Here is a 23,828-nt window from a genome sequence, read left to right as displayed (position 1 = left end):
GTGGCCTGGTGACCATGATCTATATTCCTTGTCAGCTTATTGACTGCAAATGTGAATTCTTGTGGATGCAGTGACCTTTCGGGCCGCCCCAAGCACGATCTAGATCAGACCCCCCCTGTCGCCTCCACCTCTGTGCTCAATGTCCAGGTACAAAAATGGTGCTGTGCGAGCTTAAAAAAACGGAGCGCTGGCATATGATGTTTTAAAGGCCCCACGGCGCCTTTTAGTGAAGCCTATGGAGGCTAAGCTGAGCAGGCACAGCCTCCATAGCGTAAACAGGCCATTTGGGAAGGTCAAAGATCTCCCTTGTAAATGGTGCAGGGCACACCAAGGGGCTTGATCGCCGTAGAGAGCTCTGACCCACGATTTAGTACCATGGGGACTGCTGCCCCCTAGGCCAGGATATATGTCACTGTGTGGATGTGAATAAAATATGTATAGAGCTGTTATCTTGGGGCAGTTATTGACCACCTTGAGTTGTGCACTGAGCTTCATTTTAGAAAAAATCTGCTTGTCTCAAGTTGTAGAGATTGTATAGACAATCGTTCTTAGTTTGATTCTATTTGGACCAAGTTCACTGGGTTTTATTTTGCCTTACTGCTTTTTTTTTTTTAAATAAAAAAAACTGTAATTACCTCAAAAATATTTTGGGTTTGTTCTCCAATTCTTAATTTAAGCATGTAAAACTGTAAATAAATTTTTTAAATTGAATTCTAAAAATAAACACAACATACTTGCACTTAAATGTACATCAAAATAAATATCTGCTCTATGAACTTATTGTATGCTATTGATCTCTTATTTGGTTGATCACTTGTGCTAATAATAGTGGTTAGCAAAGAGTTGGTTTTTGGCATAGGTTTGGCCTTATGTTACCTGTAGGTGCATAACTTTGTTAGCTTTATACGGTGCCCTCCACTAATAAGAATGCTGTGAAAAAATATCTATTGTTTAACCTTTTGATCTTTTCTTAACAAAAAAACCCCCAAAATACTCTACCATCAAATAATTTCAAACATAACCCAGATTTATCATAAAATGTTACATTTATGTGTGGCACAGTTATTGGGATTTAGTTAGTACTTTGTGACACCTCCTATAATGCCTTATGATGTTGGAGAATACATGGCAAGGGATCTGAGACCATTCCTCTATACAGAATATCTCCAGTTCACCCCACAGGTTTTCTATGGGGTTTAAAGTCAGAGGACTGGGATGGCCATGGTAGGACCTTGTTGTTGTGGTCAGTAAACCATTTTTGCGTGGGTTTACATGCATGTTTTGGATCATTGTCCTACTAGAAGATCCAGCCATGCACATTTGAAGCTTTCTGGGAGAGGCAGTTAGATGTTCATTTAATATATGTTGATAGCTGATTGGATGCAAAACCCCCCAGGTCCTCTGGCAGAAAAACTGGCCAAGACATTAACCCCTTCAATCCCAGAGGTTTTTGGTACCTCAAGTCTAGGAGCAATTTTGCCATTTTTGCTGTATGTCGTTTCACCGATTATTCTCCTTTCCTGTGAATAGTGTACCCATGTGAACTCTATATTGTTTTTTCAAGGAGAGATAGAGCTTTCTTTTGATACCATAGTTAGATAATTAGCTGAAGATTTTGGTTGAGAAATTAAGTAAAAACTAGCAAAAATTTGAAAAAAAAACTAATTTTTGATATTTTCCCCTCCTCACAAACTTAAGTGATGGAAAATCCCCTCCAAGTTTATATATTCAGGTGTCCTGATTTCAGAAATACCTAAGTTATATAGAATTTCCATACTTTCCCAGCACTTATTGGGAACATACTGTAAAGTGTACATTATTTGTAGAATTTTTACATTAGGTATAATGGGATTGCAACTCTAATTTTAAATGTGTTTCTTGAGATGCGTTTTATGGACGTACCGGTACGTCTACAGGGGACTGAAGGGGTTAAAGAGCCACCACCATATTTACCGTGGGCATGTGTGCCCCAAAGCCACCTCTGATTATTGCCAAAAAGTTTTATTTTGGAAGCAAAATTGATGTTGGCCCCATCAAGGGTGGGTTGCTGCTTGGGCAAATAGTGGTGGGTGCCCTCTAGTGGTACCATGCAGAAACAAATGCTTTGACAATTAAGCTACTATATATTTAGGGCCAACAGAGGGCTGGAATGAGTACAAATACTTATTATACACCCATAAAAATGAGTAAAACAAGGTTAGACTGTTTATGAAGAGTTTCATAATATGGTTTACTTTGAGGTTCCTGTGGTTCTACATAAACTGGCAATCTACTATCTACATGCACAGAACACAGTGAGCTGTGGGGAAATTATATTAACCAAACATCAAGGGCAACCCTAGAGTTTCCCAATATGCAAGTCTGATGGACGAATCTGGGCTTTTGGTGGATGCCAGAAGAATGCTACCTAATAAAATGCATGGTGCCAACTGAAAACTTTGGGTGAGGACCGATAATGCTCTGTGGCTTTGCTTCAGGGTTTGGGCTAGGCCCCTTACTTCTAGTAAAGGGTAATGGTAATGCTGTATGATGACAAAGCATTTTAGACAATTGTATGCTTCCACCTTTGTGTTAAGTTTCTGGAAGGTCATTTTCTATTCCAGCATGACTGTGCCCCAGTGCACAAACCAAGGTCCATAAAGACATGGTTGGATGAGCTTGGTGTGGAAGAACTTGACTGGACCACAGAGCCCTGACATTAACCCCATTGAATACCTTTGGAATGAACTGTTGTTGGCTCTCTTCTCCAACATCAATGCCTGACCTCACATATGCTCTACTGGATGAATGGGGATAAATTCCTACAGAAACTCTCCAAAATCTTGTGGAAAGCCTTCCCAGGCCAGTGGAAGTTGTTACACCCGCAAAGGAGGGACCAACTACAAAGGGTCTGAAGCTCAAAACAAAAACAATACTGACCTCCATTACTGTATTTGCTATCCTAAAAACACAACATAAGGTTCATATGTAGCATAGGATCCTAGGTATATGCATACGATCTACTCTATACTGAATACACTGTAAAGAAATTACACTTTATAAAGAGACTATATATACACATTTTCTTATGCTAGTGGCCCTTTCAGAGCCAGTGTTAGAGTTCCTAGTCACTGAAAAACATCTGTACTAGAGCAATCATGTTTACATCAAAGGATCAGAAAGACTGTACCCTATACAGTGGATACTGGGACTAGGGATTGACAATCCAGCCATTATATGCACTAATGTACACGACAACTTACTGCAAAGGGGTAAAATGTTGAAGGGGACAAATGCATGGAGGAATTGATTAGAATTTCTCTATATGCATTGGCTCTCGTTTCCGTTATTCCATTGAATTCAACTAGTCAAAATTATGTATTACTTTCAGAGTAATTTGGTATGCAATTCTTTGTTGGTGGGGCTGCATACGAGTCTGTGGATGATGGTCCGGGAGTTAGGTGCTTTGTAAAGAAAAAAAATAAAATGGATGATTTGTCAGAGTGAGAAGTGTTTTATCCCAATGAATAAACAAGCATGTTCAAGTGAAATATCTTCATTCTAGATGCTGAGCTCAAACATCTGGATAGATGATTCCCTGGTGGCAGAGATGATTCTGTTACTTTACCAAATATGTTATCCACAGGCAAGAATAACTTGGCAGGTTTTTTTTTACTGACATTACAGTAGTAATTACAAAAATACTTAACCCAGAAATCCAAAATACACAATTTTACTGAACAAATTTTAAATGACTGTTTACCTACTCAGATATATTACTATCTGTATTGTTCTGAGAAGACACACAAGGAACTGCAAAAGGCTTTTAATATGATTTTTATTGGAAACTCACCTTCAGAGAAAACAAGGCAACTGCTGGTTATTAGAGATTTCATGTTATTTTGACAGTATTTGAAATTCATCTTCCTCACAAAGTAAAAATGATTAAGGAAACAAAAATATGAAGTTTTGTTTTATAACTGCTAGTGTTACGCATATCATATCTAGTTTAATTACAATAACTTAGCCTTCAGTCACTAAACCCAAAAACAAAAATGCTGCTACTACTGAGGTTTATTATAAGAATATAAAACTTCCCCATCAGGTTATTAGATATATTTCCCATAGGCCCAAAAGCAAAGAAAAGTTTGTGCTTACAAAAATAGGCTGCGCATGTACAACTCTATATATATATATTTAACAAAAACCGTCGTGTTACTGGTTGTTACGTTTGCCATATTTTAAAGACATAATGCTGAATATTTTGCACCTAAGAAAAAGTCAATTTACAGTGGCATTGCAGTGTGTATATGTTAAGACAGCTGGTAAAGGCAGCAGCAGCTCTCAGTTGCTAGCCAGTGATTGGTGGATGGGAGGCTGGAAGCATCTAACGTGTTCTACTGGCATATTCTCTCCATCGCCTGACTTCAGGTACTTATCCAAGGTTGAAAAAATTTCATCATTCAAGATTTGGAATTTGCGGATGCGTTCCACCATTTTCTTCAAGGCCTACAAGGAAAACATCAAACTGATATATTAAACATTGTATTGTAATTGCTTATTAAAAACAAGTTGTGTAAAATCATGCAACACCATCAGTTCTAGAGTTTAGCGATATGCCCAAGCGTGATGTAACCTGTAACATATAAATAATAATATGTAGTAGCCACACGTGGGCACTGGCAACCTTAAGTCATAGAAAGTAGAGTATTGAAATTCAGCTACTCCTCATTCATACTTCTTGCAGAATTGGTCTGTTAGATCAGAGAACGACTTACTGCTACTCAACCCAATGTAATAACTAACTAATTGCATTGTAGAAATGTTTTGCCTGCTTGTTGGGGGTGCAGATAAGCTATTTATCTTGGTGCTTAACATGTACTAGAGGATGACAACTTTACCCGTCAAACATCTTGGATAAAAGCAGAATAGAATGTTAAAACTGCAGTAGCAGCATTCAATCACAGTTGCATACGTACCACACTCTTGATTACTTCATCCTTGCCATCATGCTTTTGTACTTTCAGCAAATGGTAGCAGAAATCCAAGACATCAAATCGTCGTTGTTGGCCCAAAAGCACAATAATCATGCAACCTGCCCAGTGCAAGCCATCTCCAAAGCACTGCCTGAACAAGAAGCAAGACGCCCATGAAATTACATTAATTCAAGTATTGAAGTCATATGTCCCTGATATTACATTTCACACTAAAGTGCATCTGTAGCCCGGCTTAGAACTGTTCTCACAGAGACGCAGCAGTCTATTGAATAGAATCTTTGAATAGTGACCACAGAGAATATTAACACACTGACCTATTTTTGTGTGGGTTCAAAAGACCCAGTAAACTGTTGAGGTGAATGGAAGAAGTTTGGTGTGATCATAACCAGACAAGCATTTGACCGCTGACCACATCAGTATGTAACAGACAATGCCTTAGCATGATCACATTTGTGCTTTTTTTTTTTTTTTTTTTTTTTAAATGATCATGATAAAGTGGTCTTTTTTCACAGATATCTGATAATCAACCTCTGTGAGCCATTAGAAGTGGCTTATATGCTAGTGAAACTTACTCTACAGTGAACTCGTGGGTGCCCACAGGGATGCAGTAGACAAACTGCATGGCACTCCAGAGACGATGGAATTCCACACATTCGTCCACATGCATCACTCCATTACTAGGAAGCGGGCCACGCCAGATAGGATCATCCAGAAAGCTCCGAACCCGAGTCAGAATGACTTCAAACATGGACAGGCCACAACAAAGACGTTCCTTGGTCAGCAGGTCCCCTTCCCTTGCGATGGCAATTTGCTAAGGGCAAGAAAGAAACAACCAATTTGTTGAATGGCAAAACATGTACCATATCCAAATATAAAATGTCAGCTTTTGAAAATGACATGGCAGTCATGATGATTCATGACTTTTAATATAACACATGATATTAATGTATAGCATTTACCTAATCTGCCTATTAAACCGTAAAAACAAAAAAAAATTCAAAACAGCTTAAGGCTTTCCAAAAATGCAAACCCTTTAATGTCTTTCCAAACTATTGACAACATGTATTTACAGAACTACAGAAAGTCTAAAAAGCTTTGACTTCCCTGAGAGGATCCTGAAATGCAATATCAATAACATCTTGAACTCTGACAAGAAGGAAACCGAATTCAATGGAAGCCCTACCACTCCATCAAACCATCAAAATCCGAAGCACTGAAGGGCATTACCTGTGGGGTACCCAGCCTCTCTATCAGAGGAACCAGGTGAAGAGGAGCATATTTAGACTCCAGCCTCTTCATCTTCGCTTCCAAGCGTTCGCCTTCTGAAAACGAAACCACAAAAGCAACGTGAATGCAAAAACCCAAGACAGAAAATACCGCCCCCCCCAAAAAAATAAAGGATTACACAAAACCCACTAACATTATGGCTAAAGTGGTCAGACAACTAGCCGAATGAATATAAAAATGCACTGTATGATTCTTTGGATCTTGATGACTTAGCAGTCTACATTCATGTATTCAGATAAAATGCTTGCTTTGTCCAACCAGTCCAATCGCTCCTCACAACCTCCAACTCTATCCAATTATACTGTGGCATTAAATTACATAATACATATTGCAAGGAAGTTATCTTAAGTAAACATGAATATATAATGATTACATCATATTAAAAACAGTACTGTACAAAAATCCAAAAAAGTGATGCAGCGTAGCGTCTGTGTAGTTGGGCCAAGCTACTATTATCTTATTTGCTTTTTGTGTATCAATAACCTCTTCTCCTTTAGAATGCATCTTCCAGCAAATATATATGTTCCAGTATATCAAAAGCGTGTACACCTTAAATATAATACTGGGGCTTATTATTATTATAAATAAATAGTATACTAAAATAGTACATAAAGCAGATGAAGGCTGCAATTGACAGAGCTGGAAGGTTGCAGTGGCAGAGTAAAGGATTCTTTGTTACAGGAGAACAATGGGTCCCAAATAAAAGGAGGCTTGTACAGGTTATTTAGACGACAATGTGCTTTCCTGCACCAACCAAACTTACCCTTAACATGGACCCTTGGGAGAATATTCTGGAACGGAGCGGCATGAAGCAAATCGCAGACCTCTTCTAGTGACTGAAAGAAAGTGAAATGGTCAGCTACGCCACTCACACAATATTAACACATTGCTTCTAAAATGGGAGATTTTGTTGCCTATGCTGCTCTCACAATACTCGACAAAGTCAAAATTCCCAGATTCCTATTAAAAAAAAATTTATGCTGAACTGCACAAAATTTAGAACAGCAACAAAAAATTGCACACAATCAGAAGGGGTAATGGCCTAGCTAAATGAAATAAAATTGCAGCACGCCAATTACTTGGTTAATGTGGTTGCTACGTTACACAGGCTTTTGAAAAGCTTGTGATTAGCAACTAATTTTTCTGGACCCTTCGGTGCCTGAATCCTAAATCACAACGTCTCCTGTAATCCCCACAGTGGTATTGCTCTTGGACGGTTAGGAAAGCAGAATAAAAGGAGACAGAGAGGGCTACTGCAAGGACACGTATAGCTCCATTCACAGGAATATCTAGCCAAGCCTTGTCCCACAACAGGCAAACGATCTAAAGTCAAGACCACCGTGTTATTCAGAACGCCAGTAAACGCATTTCAATCTCAGCCTCCTAGTAAGTGTTATGCAATTATCTTAACACTACAGATGTGTCTGTATTTAAAACAGCACATTTAATTGTCAATTGCTCTGGTCTGATCTATAAGCTTATGCTGTTAAATTTCAGCTCTTTATGAGCAATTATGTAGAACGATTACACTATAATAAAGTAAAAGCCTTTTTGTATTTGCGCATTAGTCACATTTATTGGCCATTATTACTCAGCTGGTCCCGTGATCACTGCATTTGGGTTTAAAACAAAACTAATAAATAAATAAAAAAACAAAAAAAAAACAAAAAAAAAACAGGGTGCTGGCAGGAGAGTTGCAGTTTAATGTTCACAGACTTCGGTTTAAAGTACAAAGGCCCAACCACAGTGAGCTTCTGCTGCAAGTATAGGAGGGACAGCCCTGTAGGAAGCCTGTAAAGCTGGTGACTTTCTGGATAGTCACCACACTGACTGAACAATACATTACCCAGGGTCAGCTCAGCCACTATCGTTGAGAAATTTTCACACACTGAACCCAGTGAGCAGAAGCCTCAGCCCTCCTGCAACTTCCCACTTCAGCGAATAAGCCCCAAAGTTTGGGTGGAGAGCAGAGAAGGTTCGTCGCCCAATAATACGGTAACAATCCATGTGAACATTCAAGAGATGCCCAATGAAGTAAAATATATCCATTATGGACATTATCTTGTGTACTATCCTTCCTGCCTGGAAACGCTCAGCTGTCTGTCAGGTATACAATACGTAATAGAAATATTATCCTTGATGTATCTAAAAATGGCCTTAAAACAAACCAAAATTCCAAAGGGCTTGATTGGCTGTGGACTGTACATTTCTAAAGCACGTACCAGGCTCTGTTCAATGAGAAGGCAGAAGAGAAGAGCATTCCCCACTTCTCTCAGGTTCTGAAAGCACACGGTCTTCAACTCGGCATATTCTACAATGTCCTTCAGCTGGTGATGAAAAAACTCCAATATACCTAACATTGAAACAAATGAGAAAGCATGTCACAGAGAGAATGCAAACACTGGATGAGAATTTAATGTAATGCTTTACATTTAAACACGTTAACCGAGATGCTAACGAGGTCTTCTGACAAGAGGTTCTATAGATATGTAAAATCATGGAAGTGAAATCTGAATGGCAGCTGGCAATTAAAGCTCCACCTTTTGCAACAAATGTTCAAGTACTATTGAACGCCTAACCTTTCCCAGGCATAAACACTGAAAACATTAGAATAAAATGACATATCCACAAATATTAATTTGCTTAGCTGGAGAATTAATGTTGTGTCTAAGTGGAACAGCACCTTTTAAGGGGAAGCCCCATGGGAAAAAAAATTGGGCATAAAATACAGGATTCCATTTATTTTTTATGAAAGGAAGACTTCTTCCTCATTTAACTCTTCCCCTGGAAGTGTACTTAAGTATGCTCATGCTTAACACTCCCATTGAGAGAGAAAAAAAAAACAGGTGGCAGCAAATCTATGACTCCCATTAACGTACAATTTATTTCAGAGCTTTCACAGTATTGCCTACAGTCAGGGGAAGAAACGATTCCTCTGAATACAGGTCCTGGGACCATACAGGCCATCATCCCAACAAAGTATTAGAGATGTATACAGATGCCTAGATCACTCTAACCTCAATTGATCCTAAAACATGGCACAAGATCTGTTGATGGCAGTCTCACAAGCCCTCTGCTGAATGTTCCATGCATTTGTGTCGTGTGCTAAGAAACATTTCTGTTGTATATGAAATGTATCCAGTAACATGTACAGGATTAGTAGAAGGGATTAAGACCTCAGCCCTAGCTCCTCTTCACAAATCCCCTCTGAAGAGCTCACATGACAGATGACACATTTAGCTGTGTTATGGCTGCCTTGTTAAAACATAAAGGATACTTAGTACTGATACAGTAAAGTGTATATGGATGTGGCCATTTTCCTATCCGTATAGAAAAAGCAGCCAAAGCAACATTAGGGTTGGCTACTATAATTGCATAACCCCTAGTACAGTAGCCTATTAGCACAAAAATAATAAAATTAATAATATTTGATAGCCCTCCTCATTCAGCTGGATGTTATTTAAAATTATTGTAACTTGATATAGGTTACCGTTCTCCATGAATTGAAACATTTAGTTACTGGTCAATATGTAACATCAATCTTTTTCAAATATTTCCTGGAAGAACCCATGACCAAGAAAGCCTGTAAGGTGAATCATGCTGGATGCCGACATGGCAGGAATATAATAGTCTTTTGATAGCACTTTATTAATTTCCCCCCCAAGTTTTTTTTAATCCCTCCATACAAGTCTCCTGTTTTCTTCATCTTTACATTTTTTGTTTTTAGAATTATACATTTTTTTCTATGTTGTCCCAGTGGAAAGGAAAAAAAAAAACATTAAAAAAATAAAAAAAATTATATATAAAAAAAATAACACACTGTAAAGATTGTTCACATTTAAAGTACAGTGTATATTTTTTTTTTATTATTGTGGAGCACACCATTAACCCAACATGTAATTGTGGGACAGAATGAATGCCTTCATTTATACAAGCCATTTGTTTTGCCACCTGCATTCGCAGCTCATATACGTCAAACAAAAGTGCTCTGACCACTGAATGAATGAATGAATAACCCAGGGAGAGGGAATATTGTAATTTGCGGGTGCAACGAGCCAGAAGCTTTCATACCTGCACTTAGAAAAGATGACAGCCTAGAAATTAAGGTTACCGTTTACATTGTATGTCATTGTGTTTGCAGCTGGGCTTCATCCTCAAATAAGAACATTACTGCTATTACATCTGCACAGTTTGTTGAAGGCTGCTTAATATATATGCACACAATTAGACATGTACATGACTGGAAGAAAAGGGGGAAAATCCCTTCTCCCCTAGTGAGGAGACCATGATCCCTCCTTGTCAGAACCCAACCTTTTCTGCACGGCATGCAAGGAAATCAGTGTTGCAAAGTGGGTGGAAGATATTTATTTTTTTACTGCCAACTTAAATTATAAAGTTGAATATGTGTTAAAAACAAAATCCCTACTTCTCCTGGAAAAAAATACATAATCTGTGTGGGTACGCTGAATGGGGGGGGGGGGAGGGAAATTAGACATGGACCAGTACATAGCAGAAATTTTCAAAATGCGGTCTTCCAAAAATGTAAAAATGTTTTTGCCATATTAAAAGGTGTTAAATGCACTACATGTTTAATGGTAGATTTGATTATTGGGAAAAAAAATAAATATATTATATATATATATATATATATATATACACACACATATATATAAGGGCAAATCAAAATTTTATTGTAATTTTCAGGTAATGTAGGGAAGGGGTACAGAAAGGAAAAAAGGGAGGGGAAGGGGTAGAAGAATCCACACAGGTGATACATAATGCGCCAACACGCTACAAAAGAAGAGCCATAACAGAGTACATAGACAAAGTACACTCAAGGACACACGAAGTGCCCGCACAGCGAAGGAACCACAGTCTGTGCACCCGGCCGGGTGCAGCAAATATCGTTAACAGTCGCGTAGGACAGATGAAAAATCAGGGTGGACAGGCCGACATGTAAACAAAATATTCGGCGATGCCCCAATTACAGGATATCAGAAAATCCCTCTACCATAGGCAGGCGCACGCATGAGTGCAACAGGCGAAGCACTAGTGATGCAGAACTCATACCAAAGAAAAGTTAGCTAAAATAGGACACCAACTGAAGCAATTGGAAAGTTCCCGTTCCAAGGCCGGGAACGCCAAGGCACCCACAAGAGGAGCAACTCCAAGAAAAGTAATATTCAGGGTACCAGCCAAGAGCTGCAGGCGGAGTGTTCCTGTGACTGTTTGCGGAGCAGGACCGTGTACACGAATGAAAATTTCCGGGCACCCGGGAAAGCCCATAATTAAAGGGCCCGCAGGCCGCATAAAGGCGCCGAGCAGACCAGAAGGAAGGGGTGTGGAAGGGAAAAGAAAAAAAAATAGAGGAGAACGAGAAGGGGAGAACAAGGGGAGAGAATCAGAAAGAACCAAGAAAAAGAGAGAAAAAAAAAAGGGGGGGGGGGAAGGAGAGAGGGAGGGACACAGAACCACAACACACGTACATAGGGAGTCAAAAAGCTATAGAGAAGACAGGAAGACACAGAAACTCGCACGGCTCACACAGATTACTCCAGTAAGGGACGAATAGTAGGGTCACTCACGAAAGACAGCCAGTAGAACCACAAGGCCTGATACCGCTCCATACTCCCAGAAGCTATATGATGCAGTTCATCCAAAACCCTAAGCCGCTCCACTCGGAGCACCCATTCAGCGAACGTGGGGGGGGCAGGGCAGCCCCAGTGTAAAGGAATTAGAGCCTTAGCAGCCACCAGCAAGTGGCAGAGTACCGATTTCCGGAAGCGCTTGACGGATTGGGGCACATGAAAAAGAAGGAAACACTCCGGGGTGAGAGGGGGAACCGAGTCCGTGAAGCGATGAAGTGTGGAGTGGATGGCAGTCCAGAAAGGGACAATACCCGGACACTCCCACCAGATGTGAAGGAGGGAACCCGGAGTGGCGTCACACCGCCAACAACGGTTGGGGACATCAGGGCGATAGGCAGAAAGCAGCGCAGGAGGGCGATACCAGAGGGCCAGCAACTTATACGACATTTCCTGATCTCTGGCACTCCTGGAACAACGGAAATTAAGGACACAGATCTTCTCCCACTGGGGCTGCGTGAAGGTGAGTCTCAGCTCAGACTCCCAGCGACCCATAAACGCCGGAGGCAAGGGATTAAAGGCATCGAGGAGAAGGCCGTATAAGCGGGAGACGCCATGAGCTAACAAGGAGGGCGCCACACAAAGATCCTCAAATACAGTAAGGGGACGAGAGAGATTGTGCTGCCGAGGCAGAGAGCAACAGAAACTGCGGAGCTGCGCGTATTTGAAAACATCAGAGAAGGGGGGAGGCGAAGAAGGGGACAACTGAGTCACACATATATATATATACACGCATACATGCATTCATTTACACACACACAAACATATAGCACACACATACTTCATAAATGTGAGTAAAATCAGAAGACAGGTTGTTGTTTTTTTTTTTTTTAGAAGGGAACAAGCAATTTGCATAACGCTTAAACTTACCCTATGGAAGGAGTCAAAAAGTGAAACCACACACAAGAGTTATGCTGTGAGGGTGAACTGTCATGATTTATCAATCTCATAAACATGGATTGAAAAAAGTTACAGGTAGAAAGGAGGATAAATTAAGTCTTGGGAAAGTGTTTCAGAAACCTTATCTTCCTCTTGTTCCAACACACACGCTTACACCCACTAGTCTTCACAGTAAGCAAGCTCTTTGACATTTCAGTTGGTGCAATACGTAACATCAAGGAACAAAAGGTTAATATGGCGCTATTTTAGGAAGCTGTATATTGTGATAGGCAGCTCATCAGAGAGAAAAAAGGTTTCATAATGAGGATCATTTACTGAGCCGACAGAAAATAAGCTGGATCTTTGTATCTGACAGGTACTCAGCTGTCAGGCATACGACCTGACAAGTGCTAAAAGCGAAACAGAAGAAGATAGTGGAGAATAAAACAGGTCTGATCAGACTCTTTGTATAAAGAAACTGAACTCACTAAGGCCAGCTACATCCAAGGAGAGATCATTTTTAGATTCTCACGTCATGCCATCAAAGCAATAAGAATAAGCTCTAAACACAATTTCAGTAATTGCATAAAAACAATACAGGAAAAAAGGCTTTTCATTGTTTTCCACTAGGACAAAATGACTACATAGAACACTTAGTCACAGTAAGCCAAGAAAGAATGTCAACCTGTGTGGCACCCACTGTGCAACACATTTTGTCGTTTTTGTTTTTTGCCCATTGTCCCATCGCACACCACAAATCATTGAAACAGCTTGGCTCCCACATCAAAAGTATGGACTAAAAATGGTTTCCTCAACTGTAGAGGAAAGGCATGAAATATAATTCCTCTGAAAAATAAAACTTACTTGATATTGCATTTGCTGTATTTCCATTATCACACACTTTGATAAAGGAACAGAATGATGGCTATATATAAAACAATTTTGTAGAAACTGGAAAAAGCCAGCAGGATGGTTCCATTGGTTACAATGGTAAGTGCACCACTTTTACTACTTTGCTCCAGAATTCCACTTTAAGCACAGTTCCCAGAGTTCTGTTATTGTAACAGACAACCTGCCTTTCTACAGAAACATAGAATAACAGATAAAACCACGCAGTTCATCAAGCCTGCACATTGTTCCCGAATACACCTTCCATGACTGTCTACAAGACACACTGAAGAGTAATAAGACCCTTCCCAACAAACATACTATCTCTACTAAAAAGGAAACTTACCAGGGGAGCCATATTCATGCCTGGGTAGTCTGCAGATCTTGGGCATGACTTCCATCAGAGTTTTCACATATTGCAGAATCGTGCCTTGTAGCTACACAGAGAGCAGTTGTAATAGAACATTTAAGGACAGCTTGACAACACACATATGTATGTTTTCAGAATAAACTGTGTTAATGAGATGCACATTATTAAAAAATAACTGAATAAAATCAGCTTTCTGAATGGTAATAAAGCGGAGTCATTTAAACACCATTTAACACCCAACACCTAAAAAGAGGGCTATAATTACATTTTACCATAAGAGATTAGGTAACTATACCTTGCTCAAATTATTGCTTGGTGCCTACCTGCTCAGCAAATGCTACTTATGAGAACATAAGAAAAAAAAAAGTCCTCCAACCAGATGATGTAGCACTTTCATTAAGTTTTTAAGTGATCATAAAGGTAATTTGTATACAAAAAAATATATAACTTCCAGGTCACATGTGTTGTATACTCACCAGGCTCTTTACAACTTTGAGTAATTCCTCCATCACGACTGCAATGCCCTGGTACCCCAAAAGACGGCAGATCACTTTGAAGTGTGGAGGCCCTACAAAGTGTCGGTAGTAGCTGTAAATACTGTTGTAGGCCAAGTTCAAGTTCTGCGGAGACATAAGGAGAAGCTTTGGTGAGATATTGCTGGAGGTGTATGAGAGGGTGTGGCTGCACCTAGGACTTAGAGAAAACTATCTGCAGCTTACACGCATGAGTAAATGGGTATAAAAACCAGGAACAGTTTATTCATGAATTGTGTCAAATAGTAGACCATAAAATTAGTCACATTGTACCCGTGGAATTTTATGCAGTCCTGTCATTGGCATTATGGTATATTCCATACTGACTTCAAATAAAAGATTGTTTTGACCACTATTAGTAACAGTGTGATTAATACACTCCATTGGAAATGAAAGATGTTTGGCCGATACATTGATTTGCTTGGGAACAGAGAGACCCCATGCCTGGCCCTTTATTTACAAAAGTCTAAGTGCTAGCCTATTGTGATAAATTACAATCTAACGCTAACTGTGGAAAATGCTATAGACTGCAAACCTATTGGACTGGTGGTGGGGCCCAAAAAACTAGCTTTATTTTTCTGTATGTCAAATTTGATTGTCAGAGTGCAACCTTCATGTGCTGCTCATTCTTCCCCTGTACCATACTGTTTCTGTCAGGAGCACTACGCCGAAGATCACCTTTTGTCAGATGAAAAGTCAACAACGGAATCATGAAACTGCATTGATAAATGTACAAGGAGCAATGCCCACCATCACACACGTTTCACCAGCAGATTTACCATACAGCTTTTTGCCTGTGCCAAAGAATGGAAAAGCGGGGAAGAGAAGTTCAGAGCTGCTAATCCCTTTTGCAACAACACTATTGCCTTGTCCAACAGGTGGAAGGCTTCACCCAAGTGTTGGACACACGGAAAAGGAGTGAAGAACTAAGGCTAATTTTTAGAAAAGAACATAGAGGAGTGAGCAATTGAGCAGTTTTCTAGATTGTACTTTAATTTATCATGAACTGTTAATGCTGCAGATGCTGCACAGATTAAGCATGACCCTGTTCCGAAAAGAGATTTGGCGAACTGTGCTTTGATTGTATTTAATTGAAAAATGATCATCTCAAAACAAACAGCTGCACCATTTCCAAGGGGACGAACGACAAATGTTTAGGAACACTGTGTAAATTGGTTGAATGTATAAAATTATTGGGGGACAATCATTGCCTGCACAAGTCCAAGACCCTCATTTAAAGCAGGCCTGGACTGGTGTAATGGAGATTTAGGTTCTGTTAACTGGTGTGGTACCTTTGTAGAGAGGTTCTAATAAAGCCTCTAATGTGCATTTTGATAAGAGATACCCTTAGGCTGTTATACATACATGTGCGGTGCAGTAGACAGAGAAAGGTAAATCTGTTCTTCATAATGTAGAGGTGACCACATACCATCAAAACGTTCAGAAGAGAATGTTGCCTGCTGACACTCAAGCACATAAGGTAATAAAAGAATTATGGCTATGATCATTGAGAAAATGTTAGAGGGTAACACAGAGGGACTCCTCTAACTAAATTTTTTGTATGCAATAAAGTCCTACCCTTCCATGTATCTGCTTGAACTTAATTGCTACGATAGCAACTGACATTAAAATGGAGTGGGCTGGATGGAGTCATTTGTCCAGGAGTACAATAAGAACTGGCTTCTTCATTAAAACACTTATTTACTTGTTGCATAGTTGGGTGTTTTGATTCTTATTTTTAGAGGTTGGTTTCAGGAACCGTACAACGTACGTCTGCTATAAGATCGTGGGAGTAACATACACAGAACTGATCAGAATGTAGACTGTCGTTATTAAGAAGTTAAATCCCTGGCAGGTGCTACATTTATCAGTTCAGCAGTGGCTATAACAGCTACACCTGTTGCTTAGCTAGCCGAAGCAGTATGAAGGGAGCAAACTCCTACAAAATCACAAAGCTGCTCAATCAAGAACAGAGGGGGTACAGAAGTGTATACAATGGTTGGCATGTTAAACAGGAGAAAGTACTGAGACTCCCAATAAGATAAGAGTGAATCAGAGAGGTCTTTATTGGTACCTGTAGCGAGGTTCCCTCTCTACATACAGGTCCAGCATCATAAAATAGAATTATAGAACAACAACAGATTGCACAGGATAGCAAAAAGGCTGCAATACTTTCTATGCCCTAGATCTCTGATACGACTGACAAAAAAGTGATATCCCAGTGAGTGTGCCAGACTAGCTCCCATCTCTCTGCTGCATTGAGAGGATTGTGTTCGTTATCTCAGACAGAAGGACGGTGCCAGGAGTTCTCTGCTTCCCCATACAGAGAAGATCGAAGGCAACAGGGTGAGATCCAGAGGCTGCTGCAAAGGGGGAGGGTAAAGAAATCATCTTTTTATGTCTTTTAAAAACCAAGGCAACAGAGCACTTGGGGAGTATGCGTTCACACGTGAAATCATATAAGAGAGACAAAGAAGCTATTTCACCAGTGTCCTTGGAGAACGCATATAAGTGACAGCCAAGGGATTTGAGGTGAAGGCTCATGTGCAAACCATAAACAAATCAATTGAGCCCTTCAATTAACAGGACATCAGATCCACTTTGGAAAATCGCCAAATAAAGCAGGTAAGGACATTTTTTATCCTCGTGTTTTCTGATTCTCCATGGATGACTATTGTTGTGAATAAGAATATTATAATATGGTATATTCATGAATTGATAAGATTTGTTTATTACATATAATGTAACCTGAAATAGAAAACTTCTGGCTGTAGTTTATGGTGTGATAATGTACTATTAGCAGCTGTCCTACACTGGATTCCACCCATTCCTTTATTAAAATGCTTCGTTAGAATTGCCTGCAGGGATTAAACATAGCGCTTACCTGAAGTTTGATTACATTTGCTTTGGATTTATTGCTCAGCATTTTAACCTATTAGAAAATGAGTTTACAAAAGGCAAAGCAGACTGACTAGCTATATATCAAAAGGGTACCTGCTGGTAATTAATTTACGTCCAAGAAGCAGCGTCAGATTTACAGTCAATTCATCCACAAGTCTATTTTGCAAGTTTGCCACATTCTAGAGGTGGTTATCATAGGACTTTAACATGGACAGAAGTTGTTGGATGCCGGCAGCAACAACATTAATATTACAAAAATAAAAAGGTGGATTCGGGTCACATCGAAACTTGAGATCAGATGCTTAACTGCTTCACAACTGAATGGTGTGGGTTTTGTTTTCTGCGCAATTCCCGGTATACTATTCCTTTACAATGCTATGCAGGTTTGTTTAAAGAAGGGACAGACAGACAAGAGTACAAATATAGGACATATAATATACAACTTAACACTAGGAGTTCCAGAAAGCATAGCATGCACAGCACTGGGTACGTACGGCTCATATTAAAAAAGCAGAAAAGGGGCTAGCAGTTCTCCCCCCCCCTATATTTTTCATAGTGTGTAAAGTGTCAATATTACAATGAACACAGATGATAAAAAAAAAATGTTCCCCAAGGGAACTAAATAGAATAAAATATTTTGCAGCGTAGAGACAAAAACCAAATATCGCGTTGCATAGACTATTATATTTTGAGCTTTTATATCACATTTATGGACAATGGTAAGAAAATATTGCTTGTAGAAGCCTTTTTTTTTTTACATTTTTTCCTTACTTGTATTTTTGACTTCTTAATTAAATCAAACTAGATTGCACTGAATAATATTATCCAACATAATAACATTGTGTTTTCTTTAAAAAAAAAAAAAAATGTAAAAAAATAAAGGATAATGCAAAAATGTTGCGCATCAGAATTTGTTTCAAAATATAAGATTATATGATGCACATAGAAATCAAAACAAAATAAGGAGAGGGGATCTGGATAGCAATTCTTTGGGAGGTTTCTAAAATAAATAAAAATAAATTTAAAAAAAAAGGCAAAGATATAATCCAGAAATAACATTTTTGTGTAAACTAATATCTGCAGCATAGTGCCATCTGCAAACAGAATGCCAGCCTTTACACATATCTATATTGAGACATAATACTGCCCCTTCTGATGTGACAGTGAATGCTGTATAGTTTTGTAGCACTAGTTTATTATGGCATGATCAGATCAGTCCTGGGGGGAAATGCTCCCTCTGCCAGCCCTTCTGATGTTACACTGCAGAAAAATGTGTTGCATATTTGTTAATTGACCCCTATATGCTTTTCAAGACATTTCAGACAAGAGCAATGACATAACCCATATAATAGAAAAAGGCACACACATTTTTGTGAAAATTTGCAAGTAAATTATGCTTCTTGTATTACAGATTTTTTTTTCTTTACTAAACGTTCACAAGGGTAACTTCAATCCCACAACCTGGGAAGTACCTACAGACCCCACAACTCATAAAACATGGCGATCTCTGTCCAGAACATTACAGCAAACACTGCAATGGTCATTTGGCCATCAGTCTCCAGCTGTGCCGACAGCTTCTATAGCATCATGTATAAGTCTAACTGGAACACAATGCTGTCACAGTACTCCAAGAAGAACTTTCAGAAAGAAGAGAGAGTCCCGGCAAGCAGAACTTTCTTTACAGTTGAGAACCTGACACCACTCACTACCTATATCTTGTGTGTGACCTGCCAGTCTGCCAATCCTTCCAGCGACCAATGCAGAATCTTCCACACACCGGGTCAAGACCCATCATCGGCGAGAAGCAAGAAAAAGGACCTAGCCCTAGGCATCTGGCTGACCAGCAGCATCCTCCTCCTCATCATTGCCTGCATTTTGCTCTATGGCTGCTTACATATATGGTGGAGAAAACGTCAAGAAAGGGCTAGAAGAGAGAACCCAGTAAGCAAGGAGCAAGACAAGAGAGAAGCTTGGAAAAAAAATGAAGAGCCGCTGGAAGAATATGACCAGCCAGCATCGCCTAACAACCAGCATAAAGGCCACTGCACAGACATTAATCGCCTGGACGTCTTCAACCAAGAGTCTCTAGCCATGGGTGACACCAGCTACATCAATTCTACAGAAGAAGGGCAGATATCTGGGAATCTAACGGAAGTAAACTAGGCTTCTATGTTTCGGCCATTCCCGATTTCTCAATCAGCTAATAAAAAGGAAGATCATGATTTTTTAAAACTATTCATTCTAATCGGTAATAGATCAAGAAAGAAGAATGCACGATTTTATAAAAAAAATTCAATGTCTTGTATCCCCCTCTTCCCCAGATTTTGTGTGTTTTGTTCTCACTTTCTGTAACATCTCCCTACAGCCTAAAATGATTATTCAACACAATTTGAATAACTCTTAAGTTAGATTTAGTTTATGTATGTTGAATGTTTCCTCCTAATTCATTTCTCGAATATGATTTAAAAATGGTATACATAACTAAAAATCCTGAGAATGTTTTTTTTTTGTTTTTTTTATCTCAAATAGTGGATGATTATTAGTTGTGAGGCAAATTGAAGTGGCCATAAGAGCTCAATGAATCTAATGAGGCACTGAGGTCTACCTCAAAAGGACTAATTCTAACCTGCAACTAACAGAAACACTACTATCAACCAGGTTTTTCCTAATTTCCAGAAAAAAAATGCTTTGTTTTATATCAGTTTTGCTGAATAGTAGCAATAGTCTCAAAATATTTGTAACAAGCTTTAACATTAGTAACACATTAAGGTGTATGAGTGCCTGATCAGCTATGTTATGCCATTAAAGTAGATCAAACTGTATACATTGTATATATTGTGATAGCTACTGCCACCCCCATTGATTTCACCGGGAGCGTTAACAAGGAAGAGCAGAAAGAATACTTAAATACACTTCATGGTTTCAGTAGAAGGGGGTCAGAGGAAATGCGAAAGAAGTCTTACTTTCTAACTTTGAAGGATGCACCGACTGGAGTGCAGTATAATGTGTATTGGATCCCATGCATAAATGACAATGTGCATTAAAGATGGGGATTATACTGTTCCTTTAGGTGTACAAAACATTTTATAAGACCCCCCTTTAATACTGGTTCCATGCAACCCAATTAGTTCAGCAACACATTCTGTATTTTATGTATAAATTTGTTAAAAACAAAAATTTAAAATTAAAAGGTTTCCATCGGATGAGTGCCTCCTGGCAAAACCTCCTCTAAACAACAGAAGTATTAAAAAAAAAAAAAATAAGAACAAATCTCAAACTAATCAAGCCAGAAGCTTATGGGCGATCTCACATTGCTTCATTTGATGAACTCGGTGGCAGATGCCGATATTGGCTTTTTAATCTCAGCAGAAAAACAACTAAATACTACTAGTACTGTTTGAAAATCAGTAAAGTAGTAGTTCTACTGGGAAGACCGTACATGTTCTGGTTCCTTATTTATACCCCTGCCAGCTGCTCTCTGTATGTTACAGTAAGGGTACTTAGATACATTAATCGATCATTTTTAGTTCTTGATTCGAAGTAGCAAGATGGACTAAAGGCTCATGTGTGACAAATGGTTGTGGGTTTTTTTGGACAGCATTTTGATGTTGCAATTTAACAGTAGTATTGAGTTATGAGTGTGACTTAATACATATTTATAGTGGAGAAAGGAAATAGACCAACTTATGATACATGTTCCATATAAAAAAAATGTAAAAAAAAAAAAAAAAAAGTGTATTAGCACAACCCCAGACTTGAATTATGCAAAAAATGCAGTTATGAATGGTTTTAATAAACCAAGCTTGCAGTTTCTGTGGTATTATTTTACATAAGCCATTACGGATAACGTAACTGAGCAGTGTGTGTATATATATATATATATATATATATATATATATATATATATATATATATATATATATATATATATATATATATATATATATATATATATATATATATATATATATATATATATATATATATATATATTTGGTTTGTTCATGACCTGCTCAAAGCAGCACTCTCACGGAAAAAGAGTCGGCAGTAGCTGTTTTATGAGACACCTGCTATTAGAATTATTATTTACGGGATGATATAATGTAATATACACGCAAGGAATTATAGAGGACAAACACGCACACCTCAAAGAACACATTCCTCCACAGCAAAATGAAGACTTACAACAGGCATTTATTATGTACCATAGAAGGCCAATTTTAAGGGACGACCTTGTTAAGTAGATTGTACAGTGTTTCAACAATACGATGTTTTGCTTTTATCTGTGATGAGTAATAAATATTTTTGTGTGTCAGTACAAATGAATACTATACATCTCACTTGGCATTCATGAGAAAGCTTATCCTTTCTATGAACCCGCAGCCAAGCTTATCCCTGAGAAAGTCAAAGGCAGAGTCACCAGCACCAAATCACAAATTCTCATTGCTTTTCTTGCCTTTTTTTAGTTGATATGACAAGATTTAGATAGATTAGTCTGTTAATCTGTCCCCAAATCCAGTAAAATAATATATATGTGTACATAAAATACAATATAAGCAGACACAGTTTAAGATTCTACTCTGCTGGTTCTAATAAAAACTCATGATGAGATTAAAGCCTTTTGCGAAAACCCATTAATTACAGGGAATGATGGACTAAGAGGCCTGGTGTTTTTATCCAAGTACATTGGATCAGATAAGTAAAGTGGATCTGCCACAATTCTACAGGGTAAATTAAAATAATCTATGTGTCTGCAACAAAAAATGCCTACTGAGTATAAGAAAGGGTCTGGATGGACGTGATTTTGCCTCCCATTATCTAACTTTGGTCCTGTTAATTTGTTGACTGTTTATTAAGTCAGGATACTTTTGTAAGGGTGACTAAGGAGAGGAGAAAATGTTGGGACAGGACTGCGCCACAAGATACCCCCCCAATGTCAATATCCCATGAAATGGCCTTTTAAAGTAAGCATCTCTAAACTAAAATTTCCCTTATCGTATTAACGAGAATTAGTTTGGATTATGAATGCCGAGTGCGTAGAACAAATTATACCAGCACAGAGATCAAACTTTCTTGTGTTCGGTCAAATGGCATTTCAGTATCTGATGGACTTCAGTAAGTCAAAATCAAGACTCTCTTCTTGAGGAAAGGCCAGGAAGAGAGTAAAAATCTAAAAGATGTAATATGCCATTTGTGTGAAAGGTCAGTTTGGAAATGTTGTAGGCGATCAATTATTTTTTTTATTTTTTTTTTTACACATTTCCAAGTCATCCTGCTATCTTATCACATGTCATTGTTTGATCTCTTTGCTGTTGGAAAAAGCACTGGTTAACAAGCTCACTTAAACAGTGCTTTGTTTTCGGTTTGCTTGCTAGCCAGTGAATAATTAACATAAAACCAGTCTGCAAAACACAGCAAAGCATACCGAATAAAACCAACAAACCTTGGAGCCATATAAATACTGTGGCTGGGCATTCGGCTGCTTGTCACGCTGAAATTCCTGAGAGAAGGGAAGCACGGTGCGCACAAACCTGGAGAAGTGAAACAAAGTACACCGCCTTGTGAGTTACGCATTCCAAAGGACACACTATTAGGAAATGCTCAGGAAAAGATTAATCAGGACTGGTGTACAAATTAGGAGTGGTGATAAGATGGAACATGGCAGGTCTCCTTTAATATTCTTGTTCATCATAACCTGCAAGCTGAGAACATACAGCTGTGAAAAAAAAAGGTTACTGCAGCTTGACAAAAATATTGGTTTCCTCATTACACATAATGCAGACCAGATTGTTGTAAACTACAGCCTACGAAGAGTTTTAGGAATAAGCAATCAATTGCAAATTCCCTTTCTAAGCATGCTTTTTGGACTGGACTGCAACCTTTTAGGGGCACCAAAAAGGGCAACAGCTGACATTAATATAACACAAAAAGTAAAAACGTGGCTACCCAGCTCCTGCATTATGACCGACCTGCATTGAAACAGAAGGACCTTCTTACCTGTAGGTTGACCCATTGTAGCAGTAGTTAGGCAGAAAGTCATAGTTGAGCTCCCAGAAGACGTGGAGGGTAATCCTACCATAAGGAGCAGACACGTTATGATTTGCCTCCCGAAACATGGCATCAAAACTGTCAAGGGTCAGGTATTTGCTCAACAGTTTGTGTGTCATTCGGTTTACTTCAATAAGACCATCCAGTTCCTACAACAACAAAAAAAATCAAGATTGCAAGTTGTCCAAGCTTTAAAAGTTAGTCTATACATTTCACACAAACAAAACTTTGCATCCGCTCTCTACTCAATAACCATGGATATCCATGATCTCAACATGATAAAACAAACTTTACATTAAAG

General features: G+C 38.8%; 2 protein-coding genes across 2 annotated transcripts in view; one reads left to right on the top strand and one right to left on the bottom strand.

Annotated features, from left to right (window-relative positions):
* Positions 1 to 4,323: 4,323 nt before the first annotated feature.
* LOC149289176 (cytoplasmic FMR1-interacting protein 1-like) overlaps positions 4,324 to 23,828 on the bottom strand; it is a 34,530-nt gene continuing 15,025 nt past the window's right edge. Inside the window, exons 18-27 of the mRNA XM_089490809.1 lie at positions 23,477 to 23,676; positions 22,923 to 23,010; positions 14,522 to 14,665; positions 14,022 to 14,112; positions 8,486 to 8,616; positions 7,027 to 7,099; positions 6,204 to 6,298; positions 5,549 to 5,787; positions 4,959 to 5,106; positions 4,324 to 4,488 (exon numbers count right to left, since the gene is read on the bottom strand). Coding sequence (XP_089346935.1) covers positions 4,324 to 4,488; positions 4,959 to 5,106; positions 5,549 to 5,787; positions 6,204 to 6,298; positions 7,027 to 7,099; positions 8,486 to 8,616; positions 14,022 to 14,112; positions 14,522 to 14,665; positions 22,923 to 23,010; positions 23,477 to 23,676 — 1,374 coding nt within the window. The remainder of the gene's footprint in view (positions 4,489 to 4,958; positions 5,107 to 5,548; positions 5,788 to 6,203; positions 6,299 to 7,026; positions 7,100 to 8,485; positions 8,617 to 14,021; positions 14,113 to 14,521; positions 14,666 to 22,922; positions 23,011 to 23,476; positions 23,677 to 23,828) is intronic.
* On the top strand, positions 18,977 to 19,642 carry LOC149289177 (fibronectin type III domain-containing protein 9-like). Its single transcript, XM_089490807.1, has one exon. The coding sequence runs from the start codon at positions 18,977 to 18,979 to the stop codon at positions 19,640 to 19,642; it is 666 nt and encodes a 221-aa protein (XP_089346933.1).

This window comes from Sceloporus occidentalis, unplaced genomic scaffold (genome assembly GCF_023333645.1).
Source record: "Sceloporus occidentalis isolate IW3139 unplaced genomic scaffold, rSceOcc1.0.p SCAF_47, whole genome shotgun sequence".
Classification (NCBI taxonomy): Eukaryota; Metazoa; Chordata; class Lepidosauria; order Squamata; family Phrynosomatidae; genus Sceloporus; species Sceloporus occidentalis.
Note: the sequence above shows the minus strand (reverse complement) of the source record. Positions and strands in the feature narration are given on the sequence as shown.

Coding starts and splice junctions, on each gene's coding strand:
- LOC149289177 (XM_089490807.1), top strand. CDS start 18,977: ATGGCGATCTCTGTCCAGAACATTACAGCAAACACTGCAATGGTCATT.